Source organism: Eubalaena glacialis, chromosome 13 (assembly GCF_028564815.1).
Source record: "Eubalaena glacialis isolate mEubGla1 chromosome 13, mEubGla1.1.hap2.+ XY, whole genome shotgun sequence".
Taxonomy (NCBI): Eukaryota; Metazoa; Chordata; class Mammalia; order Artiodactyla; family Balaenidae; genus Eubalaena; species Eubalaena glacialis.
The window spans coordinates 86408205-86431679 of NC_083728.1; the positions used below are offsets into that span (position 1 = coordinate 86408205).

At 59.8% G+C, this 23475-nt stretch overlaps 2 protein-coding genes across 6 annotated transcripts in view; both read left to right on the top strand.

Annotated features, from left to right (window-relative positions):
* Positions 1–14647, top strand: part of DTX2 (deltex E3 ubiquitin ligase 2) — a 33350-nt gene extending 18703 nt beyond the window's left edge. For 4 of the 5 annotated variants that reach the window (XM_061208924.1, XM_061208923.1, XM_061208922.1 and 1 more), the window contains 7 exons: positions 2378–2478; positions 7384–7524; positions 9935–10008; positions 11144–11302; positions 11988–12149; positions 13375–13464; positions 14113–14647. In XM_061208924.1, the coding sequence (XP_061064907.1) occupies positions 2378–2478; positions 7384–7524; positions 9935–10008; positions 11144–11302; positions 11988–12149; positions 13375–13464; positions 14113–14340 (955 nt within the window). In that variant the 3' untranslated portion in view covers positions 14341–14647. The remainder of the gene's footprint in view (positions 1–2377; positions 2479–7383; positions 7525–9934; positions 10009–11143; positions 11303–11987; positions 12150–13374; positions 13465–14112) is intronic. The other variant, XM_061208925.1, reaches the window with a different exon arrangement.
* Positions 14648–17733: 3086 nt separating this feature from the next.
* UPK3B (uroplakin 3B) lies at positions 17734–21415 on the top strand. The gene is made up of 6 exons (XM_061208927.1): positions 17734–17815; positions 17966–18115; positions 18349–18586; positions 19803–19882; positions 20655–20784; positions 21256–21415. The coding sequence occupies exons 1-6, from the start codon at positions 17734–17736 to the stop codon at positions 21413–21415; spliced, it is 840 nt and encodes a 279-aa protein (XP_061064910.1).
* The last annotated feature ends 2060 nt before the right edge of the window (positions 21416–23475 follow it).

The window sequence follows — 23475 nt, forward strand, 5'->3', positions numbered from 1 at the left end:
GTCCACCCCTGAGAGTCCCCATCTTGGGACCCACTGGATCCTTTTACTGCTCTGTCCCTTCTGATCACAGCAGAGAAATGTATGGGGGAGGAGCTGGGGAAAGTCACGGGGGAAGTGACAACATCGTGAGACCCCTAGGCAGATTGAACTTAGTCGTGGTTCCTGGTCCCAGTTCCAGGGTGAGCTGCTCATTGGAAGCCTTAGCGCCTGTCTGCTTTCTGCTCTAGAACCTAGGCCTTCCCCCTCAGATACGTGCCTCTCCCCAGCAAGGGAGGAGCCCGCTTCTCGGACCCCCGCTGGGCCAGTGATGCCCAGCCCACTGAGTAGCCCAGTGCAGTGGCAGAGCCAGGCTTTGGCTTTCCAGCTTCCCGGTTATGGGCTCAAGCTTAGTGCTCCCTGTCGGGTTGGCTTGGGAGATGAAGATGCCTCCAAGGGCTGTATCTTCTCAAATTCTTCGCTTCTAGAACCTGAGAATTGAAGAAACAGGCTCAGGAAGGGGGTGGGGCGTGGCTTCAAATTAAACAGAGTTTAGCGGGGCTAAAACCTTAGCCCTAGTGTCCTGCACGCCTAGCCCCTCCCCGCCCCCCCCCCCCCCGCCCCCCCGCATTATCAGAGCGCCCTGATCCAGTTCCATTGTCCTCTTGGGGCTGAGGGTAGATAAGGGTGGCAGGAAGCGTGGCCGCACAGGTTATTCTGTTTGGGGAGAATAGTCCAGAAATGAAAACCAGTACCAGCCAGTGTGAAATTTTCTGATTTGGATCAGAACCAGCAGCTCCCTATTGTGTCCACCAGTGGGACCCGTGACCCAAGGCCGGCAGTAGGGAAGGATCTGGGCAGCTTCCAGAAGCATTTGCCGTAACCAGGTGGTTGCTAGTTTGCCGACCGTTGTAAGGGTAGCAGCACAGCAGACTGGAGGCGTCCATCGTTTCCTGAGCACCTTCCCAGATCCTGGATCCAGGCTGGGCCCAGTGGAACAGAGAGGAACATGCCCAGGGCCTGTCCTTGGGGAGCTCCACTGGAGGGACTGCGTGGAAGGGTTTCATAACCCTTCCCACTGCATCACCTTGAACACGAGCAGTGCTGGATTGGAGGACGCAGTCACCGGGAGGGGGAGGAGGTAGCAGGCATGTCGGGCCATCTACGCCAACTGTCCCCAGGGCAGGGCTCCCTGAAACCATAATGGCGTGGATTTATTACCATTTAAAAATATAACGGCTTAAAACCAAGTGAGAGACCTGGAATTAGTCACTGTGGGAAGCAAGACCTTCATTGAAAAAATAATTCCCTTTATTTTGAACTAATTTTGGATTTACAGAAAAGTCACAGAAATAGTACAGAGTTTCCCCATCCCCCTTCCTTGACTTCTTGCGTTAACGTCTTTCGTAAACATGGTGCGGTTGTCAGAACCAGAGGCTCACCACTGGTGCAGGACTGTTAGCTAAAGACTTTCCCACTTTCATCAGTTTTTCCTCTGCTGTTCTCTTTCTGTCCCACGATCCCACTTTGCATCCAGTTGTCATTTCTCCTCCTCCTCCACCTGTTCCTCCTCTTGTGGGTAAAACAGTTCCTCAGTCTTTCTTCATCTTCCATAACCTTGACACTTTGGAAGAGTTACTTTTGTCAAATGGCCCTTAATTTGGGTTCGTCAGATGTTTTCTCATGATTGGACTGAGGTTATGCCATTTTGGCAGGAACCCCAAAAGGGGTGTTATTTCCTTCTCGGAGCATCTTCTCTTGGGGTTCCTGACGTTGGTTGGTCCTATTACTGGTGGTATTGGTCTCGACCACTCAGAGTGGTTTCTGCTGGACTTCCGCTCTGCGGGGAACCACAGAGCCCTCCTTTTGATGAAGCTGGTGAGTTCATAATTCTTTTAGGTTTGTCTTCAGAGTCTCTGATTGTCCAGGAGAACGTTTCTTGACAGCCAAAGCTTCATTCTCAATACCTTGTAAAAAGATAAGCCTCATCCCCAGCAGTGTTCTTTCGTGTCGCTGCCCCGTCCCTGCCTAGCGTTCCTTCCCCTCCCCAAGGCCCAACTTGGAGTTTGACTTTTGTCGCTTGATTTTCACAGGGGAAGGATGGCGGGCCGGCCTCTGGCTTAATATCTTAAGTATTCAGATTCTCTTTCTTGGTTAGTTTGGGTCTGAGAGTAGTGAACGTCAGATCTCTTTGTTCCTCCTTCCAGATACTCTTCATCGGGATCTTTTCTTTAAAAAAAAGAAAACACCAGAAGCCCTCACTGCACAGAGGCAGCTGCGGGAAGTGAAACCACAAAGGGGCCTTGGCAGCACCCGTGTCTTCCTCACTCGGTGTTTCTCCGGCTCCTGTTTCTGCTAAGTCGGCTCCGCACATTAAGCTCTGCCCTCTCTTCTCCCCAAGTGCCTCCCTGCCCGGCGGTCCAGTGAGCAGCCCCAGGAGCATCCCCGCCACGGTGCCCGTGCAGGTGCCGAAGCCCAGCAGGGTCCAGCAAGCTCTCGCAGGTAGGCAGGCTGCTCCCTGGTCCAGGTTCCAGAACAGACTGTGTCTGGCAGGGCCAGGACTTGGGGGCAGGGGAGAATGCATGGGGTAGGGGGAGGAGATTGGGGGGCAGGGGTCTTGTTACCCTGTGTGTTCTCATGGAAACCCAGAGAGGCTCCTTGGGGGGCGGTGCCTTTTTTCAGTGATGGTGTATCCCCCAGCGGGTGAGCCTGGGTGCCTGTTCGTTTGTCTCGGTGTTGGGGCGGGCGGGGGTGTCATGCCTGCTGACGGTGGGTGCCCTGCTGTGACCTTTCCCCATCTTTTACGTTTTCACATCACCTTGAATTATGGTTCAGGAGTTACTTTTCTGTCCCGAAATGCTTTAGGCATTTCCCTAAAGGGGCCCCCTGCGGAACTCATAGAACTATTTTGGCTGGAGTTAACATTTTGAGTAAGTGCTTTTGTTTCTGACTAGATCTTTTGTTAACCTTACACCTTTGAACTGTTTTTTTTTTTTAATTAATTAATTTATTTATTTTGGCTGCGTTGGGTCTTTGTTGCCGCGCGCGGGCTTTCTCTAGATGTGGTGAGCGGGGGCTACTCTTCGTTGCGGTGCGTGGGCTTCTCACTGCGGTGGCTTCTCTTGTTGCGGAGCACGGGCTCTAGGTGCGGGCTTCAGTAGTTGTGGCACATGGGCTCAGTAGTTGTGGTTCGCGGGCTCTGGAGCACAGGCTCAGTAGTTGTGGTGCACGGGCTTAGTTGCTCCGCGGCATGTGGGATCTTCCCGGGCCAGGGCTCGAACCCGTGTCCCCTGCATTGGCAGGCAGATTCTTAACCACTGTGCCACCCGGGAAGCCCCAAACTGTTTTTAAAATTCCTCTTGCGGGTATTAGGAAGCCACTGAAAGTTTTTTTTAACTTATGGGAAATGTAAAATCGTACATGAAGATACACTGAGGAGTCTGGTGAACCTCCATCATTTAAAGATGGAGGCAGAGGAGTGAGCTAACCAGACTGTGTGTTGGGTGAGTCACTGTGGTAGCACAGGGGGGATTGGAGGAGACCAGGCCTAGAGGCAGGGAGACCCTGTGGTCCTGGACTTCATGCCTCAGGCGGGCCAGCCACTCACTAGGGCCGTGGCAGTAGATGGAGGTAAGGGCTTCTGACTTGGTGGTTGGATTGGTTATGAGAGGGAAGGAATAGAATGAGGCCTGGTGTACAGCTGCTGACAGAGATAATAAATCATCATAATTAAGGAGGAAGGACTAGGGGTTTTGCATGTGTGGTAACTCATTTCATCCCAATAGCAACTCTGTGGGGGAGGAACTTTGATTCCCATTTTACGTTTAAGGAAACTGAGGCTCAGAGAACTCCGAAAACCTCCCAGGGCCAGCCAGCCAGCCCTTGGCAGAGCTGGGATTCAGCCCCAGGCATTCTTGGCCTCAGAGTCTGGGCTCTTCGCTGTGAGGCGATGGGGCGATGGGTGGGGCGACGGGTGGGGCGACGGGTGGGGCGATGGCTGTGGCTGTCGACAGGCGGAGCTGTCCCAGAGGCAGGGAGGTTTGGACGAGCAGTTCAGAAGAGCAGCGTGGGGTGGAGTGGGGCGGCCTGTGCCCCCCCGGGAGTGAGCTTACGGAGACCTGGCGGGATGCCTGGAAGAAGAGCCCTTGAAGGACATGGAAGGACCAGTCAGAGAGGCGGTGAAGACAGGAGAGTGGGGCCGGGAAAGCCCCAGGAGGGGAGGCTTTCAGTCTCTCACCTGCTCAGCCATCAGCCCTTTGCTGGGGCAGAGAGAACAGTGAGCAAAAATGTGGTGACTAGAAAGTCCCTGCCCAGTTTAGGTCTTCTCGTGGCATCCGATGCCACAGGTGATTCAGGCCTGTGTGTGTGTGTGTGCGTGCGTGTGTGTGGTGCTGGTCTTGTTGGGGAGAGGTTGTGGGGGAATGGGCCCAACCTGCCCGCGCCCAGCTCCGTTCAGCTCTGCGGTCACTGAGGCTTTAATACCAGTGCCGTGATCACCTCTGCACACAGCTCAGAAGTGGTCTGGGTGCTGAGGAGCTCTCGAGGCTGGACCCTCTGCAGGCCACATCCTCTGTGTCCCCTGCCGCCTGGGCTCTCACAGCGATCCTGGAGGCAGGCAGGTATTTTAATCTCCACTTACTTGTCAGGGAAACAGACCCCAAAGGTTCAGGAACTGGATCCCAGTGAGGAAAGAGTAGATGAGCCGGTGGCCAGACGCCGCCCCGCCTGAACACGTGGCTCTGGCTCATACCTGAAGCTGGGGCCGCTGTGTGGGGCACCAGGGAACCAGGGATCCTGCGCCCACCCCCGAGAAGCAGGGTCTGGAGAGACCTGTCAGCTGGGCTGCAGTTACGGATTCGATTATGGATTTGGGAATACGCTCGCCACATTGAGGTGAGCACCTGGGCACAGGGGTCTGCAGGTAGGTCTCCAGCCCGCAGATGTACTGCTGAAGGGCTGTGCGCCCCTCTCGCTGGTGGAGGATCCACCTCCGTGTCGGCCAGGTGCCTCAGGTAATGGCTTTGCTGCCTGCGGCCCGGCCAGGGCCTCTCCTTCAGGGGGGGTGGGGAGGAGTGGGCCCCCGAGGCTGGGGCCAGGCTCCCACCCTGCGAGGGAGGAGGAGTGTCTGCATTTTACGCTACCAAGACCTGCCCAAGACTGGTCAGCCAGTGGGGAGTGGTACTGGCCTTGAGCCCAGCTTGGTAAGGCCAGGGCCAGCGGAGGGTAGGCTTGGACCTGAGCCCTGGTCACTAGACGAAAGGCCAACGCTGGACATCAGAAAGGGGGTGTCTGCACACCTGCCCATGTGCAGGACCTGCCAGGGGCGCCGGCAGATCAAGATGAGAGCAGGAAAAGCCATGGCTATCCGAGCTGTTACGGTGATTTGGGGAATTTGGGGGGGCTGTCCCTGAGCCCTTGCTATTGGGGAAGATGTGATGGCCACTCTTGGTCCCCCCCCCCTCCCCACCGCCCAATCCTGTCCACTGGACGCCGCTTTTGTGAAGTGTTAGCTCTGGGGTGATTTTCACACTTTTTCACAAGAAGGCAGACCTGCAGGGCATGGGCTGCTGGTCTGTGGGCGTCTAAGTTAAGTCTTCGCTGTCTGTGGCTTGAATTCGGAGGAGCAGGTCCTGCGTTGAAAAGGGCAGGAGCGTTGTTCACGCTGGCCTCTTGCGGGGCTGACATGCTGGCCTCAGGGATGTCTGCTCCCCAGCAGGCAGGGACCAGGCACCTCTTGGAGCAGAGTGAAGGAGACGGAGTAGGAGGGGGACGTGGCTGTTTTAGATGGGCAGTCAGGGAGGGGCTGCCAGTCAGGGAGGGGCAGCCAGTGAAGAGGGGTCTGCTTGATGGGCGGGAACTGGTGCATGTTGGGGCAAGTACAAAGCTCCAGGGTTCTCCTAAGGAATTGTTCTCTTTTTTCCCATCTATCTGCCCCCTGTGCCTGCTTGTCATTTGGCCCACCCGATGTTTAGTTCCAAGGGAACCCACAATTTGAGCCCAGGAACAACCTTGGGATGCTGGTGGCATCGAATTACCTGATGAGCGGGCACCCAGTGGCCAGCCTTGGTCTTCTGATGTGCACTTTGGTGTCTCCTGCGGGGTGACCACCACAACGCACCCTGTGCTGCCCAGGCTGCCGGCCTCTGCTTCTGTCCCTAACTGGGCGCATTTGCCCCATTGAGAGCCTTCGTTCTCTGGTGGAGGCCACAGTGGGGCCCAGTGGATCCCGAGGCCAGATCTCTCCTCACCGCTCTGGATCGCCTCTGGAGTGGGCAGCAGGTCCACCTGGCTTGTCCGCTGTGCCCAGACCGCTTGCCAGATTCTGAGCGCCTAGAAAGCTCCCCTAAGGGAGGTGCCCGAGGGGAAGCCCAGAGCTCCCTTCCCTGGGGGAGGAGGTGCTTTTGAGCCTGACTAGGGATGGGGAGGATTGGGTAGAGGGTGCTGTGGACAGCAGGGTGGCTGAGAGTGTGGCAGGAACGGGGACTCCAGCAGGAGGACGTGCTGTGTTCCAGGTCCTTGGGGAGCGCGGGTGAGGGTCCGGCTAGGATGCCTGTGGAGCGCCAGGCTGAGGAGTGAGGCATCCCTCCTGCAGGCATCAGGAAGGAGTGACAAGATTGGACAGTCCACTCAGCGCGGCTGCCTGCTGCGGCTCCCTCCTGCTGTGGGCTGCCCCTGTGCTCCCACCCAGGGCAAAGGGGACCAGAGAAGGAAGCCACGGCCTGGGACCTTAACTGCTCCAGGGGAGCGGTCACAGGGGCCATGGGGACGCCTCGGTGGGGGAGCAGGCCCGGGGCAGCATTCCCGCTTGCCTGCCCCAGCGATGGCGCTGAAGGCACCTAGACGGGCCAGGTGTGGCGTGCAAAACACGCAGCGCCCCACTGGGGGCAAGGTGACCAGGAGCCGAGGGGGCGCGGCCGAGGGAGCACAGAGGGAGGACCGTGAGCTCAGAGCGCAGAGCCCGTCTGCGTTTCCATAGCTTGGCTGCGCCCTTCTGTGTCGCCCCTCTGCTCTCCTTCCTCATGCCTGGCACAGAGAGGCGCCCACCAGAACTGCTCAGGAGGCTTCCTGGGGTGGCGTTCTGCCCTCTGCCCTCCCGATGCAACAGACTCGCCCCCTGCATGCTCCAGGCACGGGCTGATGGGTTGCTTGTACAGACCCCTTTGGAGCTTGGGGCCAGGGCTCCCACCAGCCAGGCATGTCACTGGTTCCTGACCCAGAGCTTAGCCCTGTCAGCCCCGGTAGGCCCTGGCAGCCTCGAGCAGCCGGATTCCCCGGGGAGATCGGCAGGTCCTGATGGCCGTTGACAGTGCCAGCTGGACACAGCTGGGGTTTGTGGAGGTCACGTGCTGAGCGACCCCTTCTAACGTTTCTCCCCTCTCTGCATGTCTGATCTCGCACCCCGTGTAGGCATGACGAGTATTCTGATGTCAGCCATTGGACTCCCTGTGTGTCTTAGCCGCGCACCCCAGCCCGCCAGCCCTCCCGCCTCCTGTCTGGCCTCTAAAAGTCACAGCTCAGTTAAGAGATTGAGGAAAATGTCCATGAAAGGTAGTTCCTGCTCACAAATACTCTCTGGCCTCTGCTAAGCCTCCTCCGAGTCTTGCTGCCTCTGACTCTTCTGCACCGATCGCTCTTCTCTGACCACCACGGCCCTCCGCCGCTTCCTTCGAAGGGCCAGCCCATGTGGGGCTACTTCAGAGGGGTCCCCCGATGACCACTGCCCTGGCCGTGTGACGGCCAGGGAGGAAGGGGTTTCAGAACCGTTGGAAGGTGCTGTGAGTTTTAACAAAACTCAAGTGGAGGGGCCTGTGGGTAGTAAGTTCTAAACCTGCCATTTCTAAAGCCGATGGTGGCTCTGCTTTCATCGTTGGGCCAGAGAAGTGTGACCGCTCCGGTGACCTTCTGGATGGTGTGAGAGGGAGCATGGCTCTGGCTCCGCCAGTCCTGGGTTTCCAGCGCTCACGGGCTTTGTGAGCTCACACAAGCGTCCCGTTCATGAGCGGAGCGCCTCCTACACGGCAGGTTGGTTGTAGGAGGAATAGGAAGTAAATACGCTCGGGAAGCGCCTGGCACGTCGTAGTAGTAGTAGTAGTAGTAGTAGTAGTAGTAGTAGTAGTAGTAGTACAGTGGTTGCTCTGATCCTGTTCACTGCCTGTCTAACCCCCGCCCAACAGGGGAGGAGGGAGGCCAGGTAGGGGCGGGGCTAACCCTACCCAGCCCCACCCCACCCCCAGCAGTCGCTCCTGCCCTGCTCCCCCTTCTTACTCTGCCTCAGAGGGCGGCAGCGTCCTGAGGCACTCGGGTTTGCCCAGGGAAAACAAGGCTCTCAGCACACGCTCTGGCCTTCCTGGGCTCGGATGTCCCTTTCGTGGGGTAGGCGGTCACCTGGCTGGCCCTCTTTGAGAGAAGTGGCTCCTGGAGAGTTACCTCCAGTTCTGAAAGGCTGCCTGGGCACGGGCAGGCAGGAGAGGAAGGGGTGCTGAACCAGGCCTCACCGGAGGGATCCCAGGGTCCAGCTGGAGACTGGCCTGTCCCTAGTCGACGTGGCCTTCTAGACCAGGCTTTTCTAGAAGGCCTCCCCCCTCAGTCTGAATAGAGTCCCAGCCAGCAGGATGGCCACCCGGTGCCGGTGGGGATTGTGCTTTTGCCTGGCTTTCTCCCCAGTGACCAGAGTCAGGGTCCTAGAAGTCTGTGTGTATGGGGGTGTGTGTGCGTGTGTATGGGGTGCGTGGTCTTCCTCTGCCTCTAGCTGTTTTCCAGGTCATAGCAGCTAATGCCTTTACAGTGATCACGGCTTTGGTTGGTATTAGGTCCACTTTTTAGATGAGAGAACCGAGACTCAGAGGTGACCTGATTTGGTCCCAGCCCAAGAGCCAGAATCCAAGCTGACATCACCAGGTCCCTGCCGCTCTCCTCCCCTCATAACTGTCACCTGGCCTTCTCTGGTCTAGAGGGAGCTCAGGCTTGTAAGTCTTTGCAGCCACAGGCTGATGGCCGTGAGCTTGGGTTCACACCAGAGCCCCTCTGGTCTCAGGGTCTAGGACCAGGAGCTCCCCCGACCTTGAGACAGGATGACAAGCCCTGCCGGGATCACTCTCCCCAGGCTGCGCTGGTCTCCCTGGTCCCGCCCCTCTGCTCCGCTTTGCTGTCCCTCTGTGATGCTGCGGCTGCCTCTGCCTGGAGAACCCCTGCCATGCTGATTCTCTCTCTAGCTGGGGGCGTTTCTTCTCCTTGGGGTGGGGCCTATTTGGTGCAGGGCCTCCCCTCCGGGCTTCCTGCACTGGTGCACACAGAGGAGTGGGAGGTTTCGAGAGGAGGGGGCGGGGACAGAACTGTGGGCAGCTTAGGAATCGAGGAGGCGTGTCGCTGACACCCCACAGTCCAGGGACAAGCCCAAGAAGACTGTGGTTTGCTGTGGCCATGTGGCCGTCATCTGCAGTTGGTGTGCGCACAGATGCCCCCATGGGGTAGGCACGCACTACACACTTGACTCAGAAAACTTACTTCTCTTACCGAGACTTTCTTACACGAATGATGAAAGCTGAGTAAAATAACACGGCCAGAATGTGCTCCAGAGTGTCTGTTTTAGAAGCTGCTGTTTGACTCTTCCGCATGTCCTCTGAGGCCTGGGACAGGTTTTCTGAGTGAAGGTGTGCAGGGCCGTGGCCGAGGCCCCGTCGTGGCTCCTGAGGGCTGTGGCCAGCTGCTGTCTCTGCCCCTCTTCCGTCTCCTCGAGGGCTCCTGGGGCCGGGCCCCCAGCGGGTGGGAGCTCTGGAGAGCTCTGGAGCGGTCTGCGCCTGGCCCAGGTCTCTCCTCTCCTGCACGCTAACCTTCCCATCTGAGCCGCCCTAACATCCCTCCCAGCAACTTGGACCGCTCCCTGTCGTCCTTTCTCTCTCGTTCCAGCATCTCCAGTTCGTTCTCCTCGGGACACCACTTATGTTCTTCTCTCTTCTAGGAGGGCCTCCAAAGCCAGAGCCAGAGCAGGTGATAAAAAACTACACAGAAGAGCTGAAGACGGCCCTGGATGAGGTGTGTGTCACGGGAACCACGCTGCTTTTGGTTTTGTTGGGAAACGAGGGGTGGCTTAGACGAGGACGCCAGCCTGTCCCCTGATGGAAGGTGCTTCCTGAGGAGCCTCTGGCCTCGTCCAGAGAGCCGTCCTGCCCCCCTGGCTGTTGGGAGGGCCGGTCAGGGTTCCTGTGGTTAACCCGGCCTGCCAGACCCCCGTCACGGCTGCACCTGGACCTCTCTCTGCTGAGCCTCGCTTCGGGGCTATGGCATCACTTTTCTCCGATTTGAATGGAGAGTGCTGGAGAATCTGGAGGGGTGGGGTCAAGGTCATTCGTGCCAGTCCAGAGCCGAGGACTCTCTTGTCTCTTTCGCCTGCAAACTGAGTGCATAGGAAGCATCTGGTGGGTAAAGGTTTGGACAGAAACCTGAAAGTCATCCTCACGTCGGCCCCTCCCTCCAGCCTGCTCTGCCCTCCCCCTTCACAGCTGTCTGTCTGTCTCTGCCCTTGTGCTCACCCAGCACAGCTGGGCTGCTTTGCCCCCCCGCCACCCCCCCTCCAAGCTGCCATCTACATAGCCGACACGTGGCCACGATGATTTAGTACCCGCTGCTCACAGCCCCTCAGCTGGGCCCGCAACGTGTAAGACGAAGCCCCAACCCGGAACGTGACCGTCAGGGCCTCCCGGGATCTGGTCCTCCTCCGACCTCCTCTTGTCTCCTGCACCCTGGTCGCCCCATGCCCTGCAGGTGCACCGCCCCTCCCAGTGGAAACGCTGGCTCCTGCTTCAGAACGTTCTCTTCTCTCTACCCGAGTGCCCTTTCCCATGCTTGTGCGTCTGACAAGTTCCCTTTCCCTTGTAAAGCCCAGCGCTGAGGGCCCCGCCTGTACTTACCTCTCTGCCTGGCTGCTCCGGCCGCCGTCTCCGCCCGTGCTTCAGTTGTTACACCCGCCCCCATGCTTGGTGCTGCCTGCTGTCCCCTCTGCTGTGGTGACGGTGAGCCCTCTGTGCTCCCAGTCTCCGGAACAAACAGCTGTCGGATTGAGTTAGACTGGGGTCAGGCACTTCAGCAGATGAAGGCCGGTCCTACAGGACTCGCCCCCTGTTGCACAGGGGCCGTGGGTGAGCGTTCCCTGGGTTGGGTCTCCCTCCAGGACTGCATCATCTGTATGGAGAAGCTGTCCATGGCGTCCGGCTACAGCGACGTGACCGACAGCAAGACCTTCGGGCCGGTGGCTGTGGGCCGCTTGGCCAAGTGCAGCCACGCCTTCCACCTGCTCTGCCTGCTGGCCATGTACTGCAACGGGAACAAGGTACCCATGGCCCGCCAGGGCCAGGAGTGGGGGTCGGGGTCTCCTTCCCGCAGCCCGTCCCCGTCATGTTGCACTTAAGCAGGTGCCTGGGGCTGCTGTGTGAGGGGCCCAGGGCCCGCTCGGAGGCAGCCTTGAGATGTCTGCAGCCCTGGCCCTGCAGCAGGATGGGACTGGGGGTGGCAGGTGATGCCTGGCTGCCCTGCCTTTGGTGTAGTTTAGCCGGAGTGGACAGGTCAGGGGGACGGAGAGAACGAAGGCCCGTGGTGGGCCTTGGGGCCTGGCCTTTGCGCAGTGTCCCCGTGCCATCGTGGACCAGCCAAGGTGCCAGCTCATCAGTCCATCGTTCACAGGGTTTTCCTTTTCATCTTAAACATGACTCGGCTGTGCGAGCTTTTGCTCATAAACCTCATTTTCTTACCTGATGCCAGTCTCTGGGTACCTTGTCCCTTTAATGAAAATTGCATGAGTTTCTGGGGTAAAACTTATCTTTCCAAGGAAGCTTCTGGAATCAAGTCTTTGCGAGGAGGCTGCCTGGGAGTTGGACACTGCGCCTGGGACCCACTGTGTGACTCGGGGCCAAACCCGTGTCCCTGTGGGCCTCTTTCCCATCTAGCCAGCGGGGTGGCTGGCCTGGGTGCCCTCTCAGGGGCCCCGGCTCAGTCCACGGCATTCTGCCTTGTCCCAGGATGGAAGCTTGCAGTGTCCTTCCTGCAAAACCATCTATGGGGAGAAAACTGGAACCCAGCCCCGGGGGAAGATGGAGGTGTTCACGTTCCAGGTGTCCCTCCCCGGCCACGAGGACTGTGGGACAATCCTCATAGTCTACAACATTCCCCATGGCATTCAGGTAAGGGGCCCCGGCACAAGAGGAGCCTCCTCGGATCTTTCTGGAATCAGCCCTTCTCGGGTGCTGTCCTTCCTCTCCCACCCCCTCCTAGCAGTCTGCGCACCCCGGGTCACTGTGAGGGTGCCTAGGCTGCCAAGTCAGGCTATCAGCGACCAGGAGGCAGTGGTGCTGGGGGCTAGAGCCAGCTCCTAGGGTTGTGGAAGCAAAGAGGTGGCCCTAGCCCTTTCCTGAGCCAGGGAGGGTTTCCTGGAGGCAGAGGCATCTTCGCTGGACTTGTACTGGGCGGAAGGCCAGCAAGCGTCTAAGCAGGAAGAGCGCTTTTATTGGGCTGGCTGGCTGGTGAGCCCACAGGGGCAGAGCACAGGGTGGGGAGGGCTGGCTGGCCTGACTGCTCTTGAGGGACCCTCTCAGTGGCCTGATCCAGGCCTGCGTGGGGCGTGCAGGGACAGGAACCCAAGCTCAGTGGGGACCCAGACGGGAGCCCTGGCCCCTGAGGTCTCTGCCTTGGACCGGCAGGGGGGGGATCTCAGAGCCTGGGCAGGTTGGGAAGATACAGGTTAGTGGGGGCCAGGAGTCTGACGGGATGTCACTCGGTTTTGTCTAATTATGTGCTTCCGCTGGTTTCCCTACAGTTCTCCGTGGCTCAAAGTGAAATTTAGAAACACTCCAGACAGCAGTAGAGCCACAGAGCGGGAGGGGACTTGGGAGCTGTACACGGCGTGTCACCGTGTGGCCGAGGGCAGAGCAAGGGCTGTGTGCGGTTCCAGCCCCCAGCCTCTGTCCAGCCTGCCGCCACTGTCTCGGGCCCCGCTCCGGCCACTTCTAGAGCGAGAGTGGAGGGGCTGTGTGCCCGAGTGAGGGTGTCAGGCGGCGGGCCCTGCCCTCCGGTCCAGAGAGCCCAGTGCCCAGAGGGCCACCAGCGAAGCAGGCGCTTCCATCCCAGCCTCTAAGGGGTCCGGGCTCTTCGGGGAAGTGGAGGGAGTTAGCCGGAGTGTCTGATGCCAGGCTGAGCGGCCCGGGATCAGGGAGAGCAGTCGTGGGTGGGTGCCGTGTTCACGGCGGGTCTTCAGAGCGAGATGTGAGATGGCAGTTGATTTGGTCACTTGAGCGCAGCAGTAGCCCCACCTGGAAGGCGAAGGGGTGAGGCTGGGCTCCCGTGTCCGAGCCCCTCTGCAGCCAGAGGGCCCCTCGGCTCCCACTCCCGGCGTCTGTGTGCCTCCTGCAGGGCCCGGAACACCCCAACCCTGGAAAGCCGTTCACCGCCAGAGGGTTTCCCCGCCAGTGCTACCTTCCAGACAACGCCCAGGGCCGCAAGGTGAAGGCCCGGCCGACGCCCCTGGGAGTGGCCCCCCCCTTCCCCCTGGCTGGCAGCTCTGGGCCCAGCTGTCTGTGTGCAGTGGGAGGCGGTGGGGTGGGGAGGGCCCAGCTCGGCGGCCACACCAGATCTGTCTCTGCTCACCTTCTTACTGCGACAGGGAGAGGGGGACGAGGCCTGGGGGCCGGCTGGGGTGTGGGCCACCCCTTCCCGGGGACCTGCTGTGGGTTAGGCGTCCCAGGTGCCCGGGGTCCAGGGAGAGACGAGCTGACCTCACAGGTGCTCCAGTGGGAGGACGGGATGGGGAGGCGCTGGGGCCGCTCTGCCCTGGGTGGGGGGGGCGGCCTGCAGAGCCACCTCTGCACTGAGACCTGAGTTGGGACTTCCCAGCTCTCCGAAGGCCGGGGAAGAGCGTGCCAGGCAGACAGAACAGCCGGTGTGGTGGCTTTGGGGTGGGGACAGCTCCGAGGGTGCGAAGAGGCTTAGGGAGGTGAGGGGGTGTCGGGTGGGTGTCTGCTCTCCAGGCCAGCCCCGGGAGCTGGGGTTTGTTCTGAGCGCTTGTTCACGGCCTTCTTCTTCCCCCCTCCCCGCCATTCCCTCGCCTTCCCCCTCTTCCTGCCTCCCCACCATCCCCTCCCCCTTGGGCAGGTCCTGGAGCTGCTGAAGGTGGCCTGGAAGAGGCGACTTATCTTCACAGTAGGGACGTCCAGCACCACGGGGGAGACCGACACGGTGGTGTGGAACGAGATTCACCACAAGACAGAGATGGACCGCAACGTGACAGGCCACGGCTACCCCGACCCCAACTACCTGGAGAACGTGCTGGCCGAGCTGGCCGCCCAGGGGGTGACTGAGGACTGCCTGGGGCAGCAGTGACTGGGGGCGCAGGCGTGCTCCCCCCGAGCCCAGGCCACTCCTGCCTGCCTGGCCCCGTGCCCCGTCCCCACCAGGCCCGGGTCTGCGGGGGAACTGGGCGAGCCTGGGAGTCATACTTGGGAGGGCTTCGGATGCAGCTACCTCAGTGCGTGGGCCCCTCCGTCCTCGGTGGGCCGCGTTGGGCCCTCGGTGCCGGGGGCCTGGCAGGGGGTGAGGAGAGACTGCCTGCTGCACCCCCAGCCAGGGGCGAGCCTGGGTCTGGGTCAGCTTCTCATACCTCAGATGTTCTGTTTGCAATAAATGCCCTATAGCCAAAGTCAGCGGGCCCTGGTGGGTTTCTCAGTGGAGAGGCTGCGTGTGTGTGCACGTGTGTATGTGTGTGTGTGTAAGATCTGATGTGTGAAGGCCAGCACACACGTCCTGCTGCGTCAGAACAGGAAGGGGCCTTACAGGCTGCCCATCCAACCCCCTAAATGAAGAAACCGAGGCTGCAGTGAGGCCAGGAGCCGGGCACTGCCCTGAGCTGCTCCCCGGGCCCCGCCCCCGTTCTCCTTGCAGTGCGCAGTCCAGCAGCTCCGCCAGGGCCCCTCCCGTTTCCTTCCCCAGGGTTCTGGCTTTCTAAGCACTGCTCACATGGCGCAGGTGCTGCTGTCTTCATTTTACAGGTGAGGAAACTGAGGTTCAAGGGTACAGTGACTAGCGGTAGAGCCGGGACTGGAATCCCGGACAGGATTGCTCTGACCCCATCCTCAGAGCTCTCATCCTTCCCAGCCTTCTTAGAAGGAGGATCCAGTACTCGCAGGCTTGCTGTCTGCCTGGCGGGGGTGAGTGTGGCCTGGGGCTGAAGAGACACACACCCGAGTGACGGTGACGGATGTGGGGGAGGCGGTTTGCTTTCACAAGCCCTTCTCTTCATAAGAAGAGGACTGGAATTCTACGTTAGGACGCGCTGGTACAAAGATGAATATATGTTAGAGCATTTTCTTTCATCTAGAAGTTCCTTTTTTTTTTTCTGATTTTAAAAGAAATTAAAGCATTTTTGTGGACCCCTAGCAGTATCGTGGGCCCTGGGCACTGTGCCCACTGCCTCGTGGAGAAGTTGGCTGGGGAGGGCAGGGAGGTCTCCATAGAGAAGCTGGACCCCAATCCTGTTTGGTTCCACGGTGAGACTCGCTCCACTGCTCACAGGGCACAGGAGTTGGGTGGGCACCTGAGTGCCGCCCCCATGCTCCGCTCCCACCATTACAGCACAGTGAGAGTCAGAATCGGAGAAAATGTTCGCAAATCTTACGCCTGATAGGGGTCTCGTATCCAAAAAATATCAAGAATTCTTACAACTCAACAATAAAAAGACAGATCCCCAATTTTTAAAAAATGGGCAAAGGACTTGAATAGACATTTCTCTGAAAAAGATATGCAGATGGCTGACAAGCACATGAAAAATGCTCAATGTCATTAGGGAAACGCAAATGATACCACTTCATACCCATTAGGGTGGTTATTATAAAAAAAAAGCAGGGAATAAATATTGGTGAGGATGTGGAGAAATTGGAACCCTCATCCACAGCCGGTGGGAATGTAAAATGTAGCCACTTTGGAAAACAGCTGGGCAGTGCCTCAAAAAGCAGTTAACGATATGACTCTGCAATTAAAACTACCAGGTAAATATCTAAGAACTGAAAACATGTCCACAGTAACATAATAGCCAAAAAGTGGGAGCAACCCAAATGTCCATCAGCTGATGCACGGATAAACAAAATGTGATGTATCCATGCAACGGAATGCTATTCAGCCAGAAAAAAGAATGAACTGTTAACACATACAACATGGATGAGCCTTGAAAACATTATGCCAAGTGAAAGAAGCCAGACAGAAAAGGATGCACTGTGTGATTCACTTTATATGAACTATCCAGAAGAGGCAAATCCAGAGAGACAGAAAGTACTTTAGTGGTTGTCAGGGGGAGGGGGAATTGGGAGTGACTATTTTAATGGGTACAGTGTTTCCTTTTGGGGTGGTGAAAAGGTTCTGGAATCTGGTGATTTATGGCCAGTGAAGTTTAAGAGGAGGTCTACAGGGGCTTCTAGGAAAGCTTATGATTTTCTGATAAAAGAGATAGATTGGATAACACCTCCCTGCCCCTCCCTTCTTCCTACTTTGATTGAGGATATGATGCCTGGAGCCACAGCAGCCATCTTGCTACAATGAGAAAAAGGCCAAGAGAATCTCAGAGACATTGACCCTATCGTCATTTGATCAAGCCCATGCCAGCAGCTGTTATCCAGGATTCTTGTAAATAAAAATAAATCCCTCCTTGTTTAAGCAAAACAAAAACAACCCCCCCCCCAAAATACCAAAAGCCCCAGAAAACCAAAACCACTGAACTGTACATTTTAAAACAACATCTTATGGTATGTGAATTATATCTCAATTTTTAAAACATATAGGGAATTGCCTGGCAGTCCAGTGGTTAGAACTCCACGCTTTCACTGCCGAGGGCCTGGGTTCAGTCCCTGCTCGGGCGGGGAACTAAGATCCCACAGGCCGTGTGGCACAGCCAAAAAAAAAAAAATTTAAATATTTAAAAAATAAATAATTAAAATTAAAAACATACATATATAGTGAGAACCCATGGGAGTAATGTAAGTAGGGCAGGGGTCCCCAACCCCCAGGCCGCAGACCGGTACCCGTCTGTGGAAAAATTGTCTTCCACGAAACCGGTCCCTGGTGCCAAAAAGGTTGGGGACCGCTGAAGTAGGGGACTTGCCAGCTGTCAAGGGCTCTACAATCCTTTCTCTGAGTCCATGTGATTCCTTTGGACAATGGAACTGAGGAGTGAGGGAGGATGTGGCCTCGGGGAGGAAGGGCAGGGTGCAGCGATGGTGGCATGGCCAGGGGCGGTGATGGGGCTGGAGCCAGACAGGTTGGGGCTGCCCACTTCCTTCCCTGGGTGGGGATGGAAGGCCAGAGGGAGGCTCCTGGCACCTGGGGTGCAGGACTATCTGGCATGTGGCCCTGAGCCCATGTTTCCAGAGACCAGCCCTCCTCCCCAGGGCTGGGAGGCTGGGTGGGACCCAAATTCAGACATGGGCCTCTGGGGTGACCTGGCCTGCATCTTGGGGGTCCAATGACCTCTCTCCCTGACCTCCAGCGGCCCTGCTCCTGCCCTCCTAACTGGCCCTGGCCTGCCCCACACCGGAGCCCTGCCCAGCACCCTCCCCGTGGTGGGCTGGGCTGGGAGGAGGAGTGAGGGTGCACTTACATTTTCAGGTCTTTCAAGCCCTCGGCCAGCAGGGCAGCCTGACTAACCAGCTCCTCCAGGCCCACGCTGTTGGGGGAGGGGGCGAGGCCGGAGCCCCAGGCTGTGGATGCGTGGGTGCTCTGCAGGCCATCATGGGGCTCCCCTGGAGGCAGCTGCACCCTTGGCTGCTGCTCCTCGTGGTGCTGGTGTGGCCCCAGCCCTGCGTGAGCCTGGGTGAGTGGGGGTCCCGGGATGGGTGCCCCTGGCCAGATCCAAGGGGCTGGGGCACCTGCTGGGACCCTGCGAGCCCGCCCTCTCCGATTGGGAGAGGCAGCCCCAGGGGCAGTGGGCCCTGGACCCTCACCCCTATCTCCACGGCTGCAGAGCTCGTCCCCTACACGCCGCGGATAACAGCCTGGGACCTGGAAGGGAAGGTCACAGCCGCCACGTTTTCCCTGGAGCAGCCGCGCTGTGTCCTGGAAGGGCATGCCAGTGTTGCCAGCACCGTCTGGCTGGTGGTGGCCTTCAGCAACGGTATGTCCTGGTGCAGGTCTGGGGCTGAGGAGAGCTGCAGGGGCCCTGGGAGCCCCTCACAACTGGGTGTGGATTGGGAGTTTGGGCTTTATCCAGAGGGCGCTCTGAGGGGTGACAAAGTCTCATGTGAGGCATGGAGGGCCAGGGCTGGAGGCCTTGGACCCAGCCAGGGGCTATGGCGAGGTCCGGTCTGCTCCTCCCCTCCAGCCCCAATCTGTCCCTCACTCCTGCAGCCTCCAGGGACTTCCAGAACCCCCAGACACTGGCTGAGATCCCAGCCTTCCCGAGGCTGCTGACGGATGGCCACTACATGACGCTGCCCCTGACCCTGGACCAGCTGCCCTGTGAGGACCCAGTGGGTGGCAGGGGGGGCGCCCTGGTGCTTAGGGTGGGCAATGACGCCGGCTGCCTTGCTGATCTCCAGCAGCCACGCTACTGCAACGCCCCCCTCCCTGGCCCTGGACCTTACAGGTGGGTCACCCAACCTGGACCTTGGAAGAGGGCTGTGCTGGGAGAGGAGGGGTTTTGGGGACCAGGGCTGCCCCCCCACCCCAGCCTCTCCCCAGGCCTCTGTCCTGGCCCTGCCCCTTCCTGGCTGCAGGCAGAGCAAGCCCCTCCCCTTCACAAGCCTGGGTTTCTTCCTCTGTGGGGTCCGACCAGTTGGGGGGGGCAGAAAGAATGTGGCCCTTCCAGGAGGCCCACGAGGAGGAGGTGGGCATCGCAGAGCTGGTGGGGTGGGGGGGTGGGGAGGAGTCTGCAGGCCCCACAATGGGGGAAGGGAATGCTGCAGGGCCCACCGTCCCTCCCACAGGTAGATCTGGCGGGAGACTAAGCCTGGGGCTGAGGGTGGAGCCGGGGTGGGAGAGCAGGTGTCAGACGAGGGGACAAGGCCAAAGGTCCTCAGGGAGACCCAGTGCGGCTGGGGGAACCGGCAGGGGGCGCAGGGAAGGTGGGGCGGGGCGTAGGCTCCACCCACGCCTCCCTCGCCCTCTCACCCAGCCCGGCCAGGTCCCTCTCCCCCTCCCCGTGGCCACTCCCTGGCGCGGCTTCCAGTTACACCTGCCGCCTCATCTCTACGGCCACCGGAGCCCTCCCGTCAGTGCCAGCCTGCCTCCATTCCTCGCGGCTCGAAAACGTTCCAGAGCTCCGCCCCCCACCGCGGACAAAGATACAACCGAGGCTTCGCAGGGCTCCCGGTGCCCCCGAGCTCAGCCTGCCCCCTCCCGTGATCCTGGGCTCCGAGTGCGCCCTGATCACAGCCCTCCCTCCCTGGCCTTTGCCTGGGGTGCCTGCTCTTATAGGGGGGCCTTCCAAGGCCTCACAGACTCCTCACAGCCAGCAGTTCTCTGGGAGGCCAGGCCCCCCCACGCGCCCCGCTGAGCCACCCTGAGGCACCCTGCATGTGACACTTAGTAATCGGGGCCACCTAAACCAGATAGGGTGTGTGGAGAGCGACGGTTCAGATGGTTTGGGGCTGCTGGCAGAGGTCACTGTGGCCAGAGAGGTCTCAGGGGGTTCTTAGAGCAGGGTCAGGCTTCGGCCGGTGCTGATGGGCCCCACCCTTTCCCTACACATGGAAAGGCCCACAGCCTGGCCAGCCAGCAACAGCTGCTTGGGGCCTGGCCAAGGTGGGTGCCTTGCCCAGGGCGGTCGAGGCTCAGAGCCTCACCCTTCCTCCTCTCCCCAGGGTGAAGTTCCTCCTGATGGACTCCAAGGGCTCACCCCAGGCCCAGACGAGGTGGTCCGACCCCATCACTCTCCGCCAAGGTAGCGCTGGGGGAGGGGCGCTCCGGCTCCAGTCTGCCCCGTGTGGACTGGCCGCCCTCTCCACCATGGTCATGCTCAGCCGGCCCCTCCCCCTGCTGCTGTGGGACTGGGGGCTCAGAGGCAGCCCACCCACCCCCATACAGAACCTCGTGCTGAAGGCTGGGGTACCGGCTCTGTCCACCCCGAAATGTTTGCCAACCCTCGGGTGCCCCGGGCCCCAGCCCCGTCATAGAAGCAGTCTTCCCCTCCTTCAGGGAGCCAACCCTGTGCCCAGCACTGCCGGGTGGAGGGGAAGGGCCAGGGCAAGAAGGAGGCTGGAGTCGGTCAGGGCCATGGGTCCCGGGAGGCCTCCCTCAGCAGAGCCCTAAGGAAACTAAACGTGAAAGGCTGGAGTGTCCCACGTGTGGGCGCCCGGGAGATGGGTTGAGAGGCCGGGCTGGTGGTGTTGGTGGGTCTTGTCATGTGAGGGTCTTGAATGCCAGGCTCCAGGAGCAGGGCAGTCCTGAGCTCTGCTGCCACTCTGCCTGCCACAGGCAGGGCAGTGGGCAGGCACATTGGTGGGAACAGCCCAGAAGGTGAGACCAAGGCAGAGGCTGGAGCGATGGGTGGTAGTCCAGGCTGGCAGAGTACAGATGCCCAGCTGAGAGGGACAGATGGATGGGCTCAGGAGCCTGGCTGGGGATGTAAGGCAGTCAGCCTTGGGTGTGAGCATGGTGGGGAGGTGACCGCCCTGGGGTCCAGGGGCAGCCTCTGAGAGCCACTGTGTGTGCAGGGAAGTCCCCAGGCTCCATTGACATGTGGCCAGGGCGGCGAAGTGGTGACATGATCGTCATCACCTCCATCCTCTCCTCTCTGGCCGGCCTCCTGCTCCTGGCCTTCCTGGCAGCCTCCAGCGTGCGCTTGTGAGTGGTGACACCCTCGAGGGCCCCTCTCTCACCCTGAACCCCTTCCCTCTCACTGGTCCCAGCACCTGGAAGCCCTCCATGAGCCCTGTGGTTCTGAGGTGGGCAGTGCCCCTTCCAGGGATGTGCAGGGAATTCCCCACCCCCCCCCCCAAATATCTCTCACCTGGGAGGTCAGGGAGGTGGTCCAGCAGCTCCTCTGACAACAGGGTCAGAGAAGGGGCCACCTCGTTCTGCCCGGGCCCTTCTCCTCCCTGACCTTGTTTTCTCTCCAATGAGCCCTCTATCATTTCAGCGAACTGACACCCAGGTAGTCAGGGTGGCCACCTGGAGGAGTCAGACCTCCAGCTGGCTCTACAAGGGAGGAAAGGGAGATCAGAGGCTGCAGGGGGAGGGCTCTGGGAGTGGGGAGCTCGGCAGCCCACTCCACCCAGCAGGGAGACAGCTGCGCCTCTTCCTCTCCCCGTCCAGCTCCAGCCTGTGGTGGCCGGAGGAGGCCCCAGAGCAGCTGCGAATCGGCTCCTTCATGGGGACGCGCTACATGACCCACCACATCCCACCCAGCGAGGCTGCCACGCTGCCCGTGGGCTGCGAGCCTGGCCTGGAACCCCTCCCCAGCCTCAGCCCCTAGCCTGGCCCATACGGCTAGGGCTGGGGCCGTGGGGGACCTGCACCCGCGTGCCCCTCCCCCATCGCACCTCCCCACCCTGCCTGAAATCCCACCACTAGCAGCCCTGCCTTGGGCTTTCCCAGTTCCCCCGCTCCAGGCAGTGAAGTTGCACTCAGGGGAGGGCTGTGGTCAGGCTGGGCATCCAGCCTCCGCCGCCATCTGCTTCTGTTCTGCCTGCCTCGAGCGAGGCTGGAAGGTGACGTGGAGAGACCGCCCTGACAGGAAGCTTCCAGGCCCCAGGAGGAGGCCTGCAGGGGGCCTTGTCTGCCCTGTGCAGGGAGCTGGGCTGGGCCCATCCTGGGGTATATGAGGCCTCCCTCTGTCCCTCTGTCCCATCCACCAGCGGCTGGGGCTGCAGTGGAGCCTTTAGAGGTTCTTCCATTGTCCCTGGACGGGGGCCTTTTCTGAGGGTGGCACTCACCAGCTGTAAGGTCTGACAGTGTAGACACACGTTATGACTTTCCGGCCACCACTCCTAACCCCCTTGCACACGCAGATGGCTCACACACTTATCCACTCACTGTCACGCCACAAACATTTATTGAGCTCCTGCTGCATGCCCTGCACAGTGTCAGACATGGGCCCTCACGCAGAGCCCGGTGCTGTTCTTGGGAGCTCACTCACTGCTCTGAGCCTCAGATGACCACGTGTCCTGATGTGACCTGTCACTATTGGGAGGCTATCACTCCCTCACATTGTCACATACCCTCGGGCTCACACTCCTCAGACGATCACCCCAATGGACTCTCTGGGGTCCGCGAGCCCCCATCACCCAGGAGGATACACTTTTAACTCAGCAGCGTCCGTCCGCCCGCCCGCAAGGCCGGTGGTTCCCACTATGGCCACAAGGGGGCGTCAGTTCACCGCAGCCGCAGGGTCCTGCGCGTGCGCACTCTTACGAACTGCAGCGGGTCACGCCGCGTGACGCGATGTCGTAGAGCTACCGCCACTCAGGGGGGTTTCTGGAGGTCAGGGCTCCAGGTTCCCACCTCGGCCAAGCCAGAGGGATGAGCAGTCACGCTCTCGCTTGAGGATCTACGATGTGTCGTCCAGTCCGCACAGCCGCCACCGTTTTCTGGATGGAAAAACTGAGGCTCAGTACCCTCCCCGCCGCACCCTGTCCACTGTCACTGCACCCCGTGTCCCTGGACCCGCTCCCGGCCCCTCTAGTCTGACCGCGGCTCCCAGCAGGCAGGCCTCCCGAGGAGGGTGGCCAGCGGGGGGGTCCCTGCTTTTTGGAGATGAATAAATGCAGTCTGGCTCCTCCATCCTAGCAGTGCCTGTGCTGGTTCTGGAAGAGGAGAATTTACACGCGGGGCCCAGCCTGGCCTTGCTCTGTCCAGCCTGGCCCCGACACCAGACCCGGGGCTGCCCTGAGCCTATGCCCTTGATTGCCAGCCCTAACTATACATTGAGGGTGCCCCATCTCCTGACGGGCCCGGGGAAACCCACCCACAGTGGGGGGCAGGGCCAGAAAGCCTCCCACTAACTAACGCAGGTGGATTTAGCAGTGCTCCCTCCCAGGCAAACGCTTTAGGGGGGTCTACTTTGAAAACCCATGCACCCCTGGTCCCTTGTGGTCTCTCTCCCACCCTGCCTGCATCCCCACCAGCCACAAGACCCGCTCTAGGTGCAGACAGAAGCAGATTCAGATGCAGTCAGGAGCTCAGGCCCTGGTGTCCTGGGTGACACCTGGCCACGGGAACCAGCCCCTTCAGGCAGCCACTTTTGAAATTCTGCTACTGTAGAGCCCAGGACCTTCTTGGATTCTTGGAATTGGAGGACAGTTAAAAGTGCCCTCCCCCGCACCAGCTACCCCCAGAGGAGCCAGTCTCACACTGTCCTGCCCAGGCCTGGCTCCAACACCAGACAGGGAGGCCTTTGAGGCCCAGGATGCCCAGCTTGGGGCCTGCCCAGGAGGGATATAGTGGGGAGGAAGAGGGGTCCACTGGTGTTTGCTGAGTAAAAAAATGAACAAATCTGCCCAAAGCTGGAGGATCAGCCAGGAGCAGGAATTGCCC

Excerpts from the sequence above, each read along its gene's own strand:
- UPK3B (XM_061208927.1), top strand. The coding sequence starts at position 17,734 with ATGGGGCTCCCCTGGAGGCAGCTGCACCCTTGGCTGCTGCTCCTCGTG. Across the intron at positions 18,116-18,348 it reads GGTGGTGGCCTTCAGCAACG|CCTCCAGGGACTTCCAGAAC; the intron begins GTATGTCCTGGT and ends TCACTCCTGCAG. Across the intron at positions 18,587-19,802 it reads CCTGGCCCTGGACCTTACAG|GGTGAAGTTCCTCCTGATGG; the intron begins GTGGGTCACCCA and ends TCCTCTCCCCAG.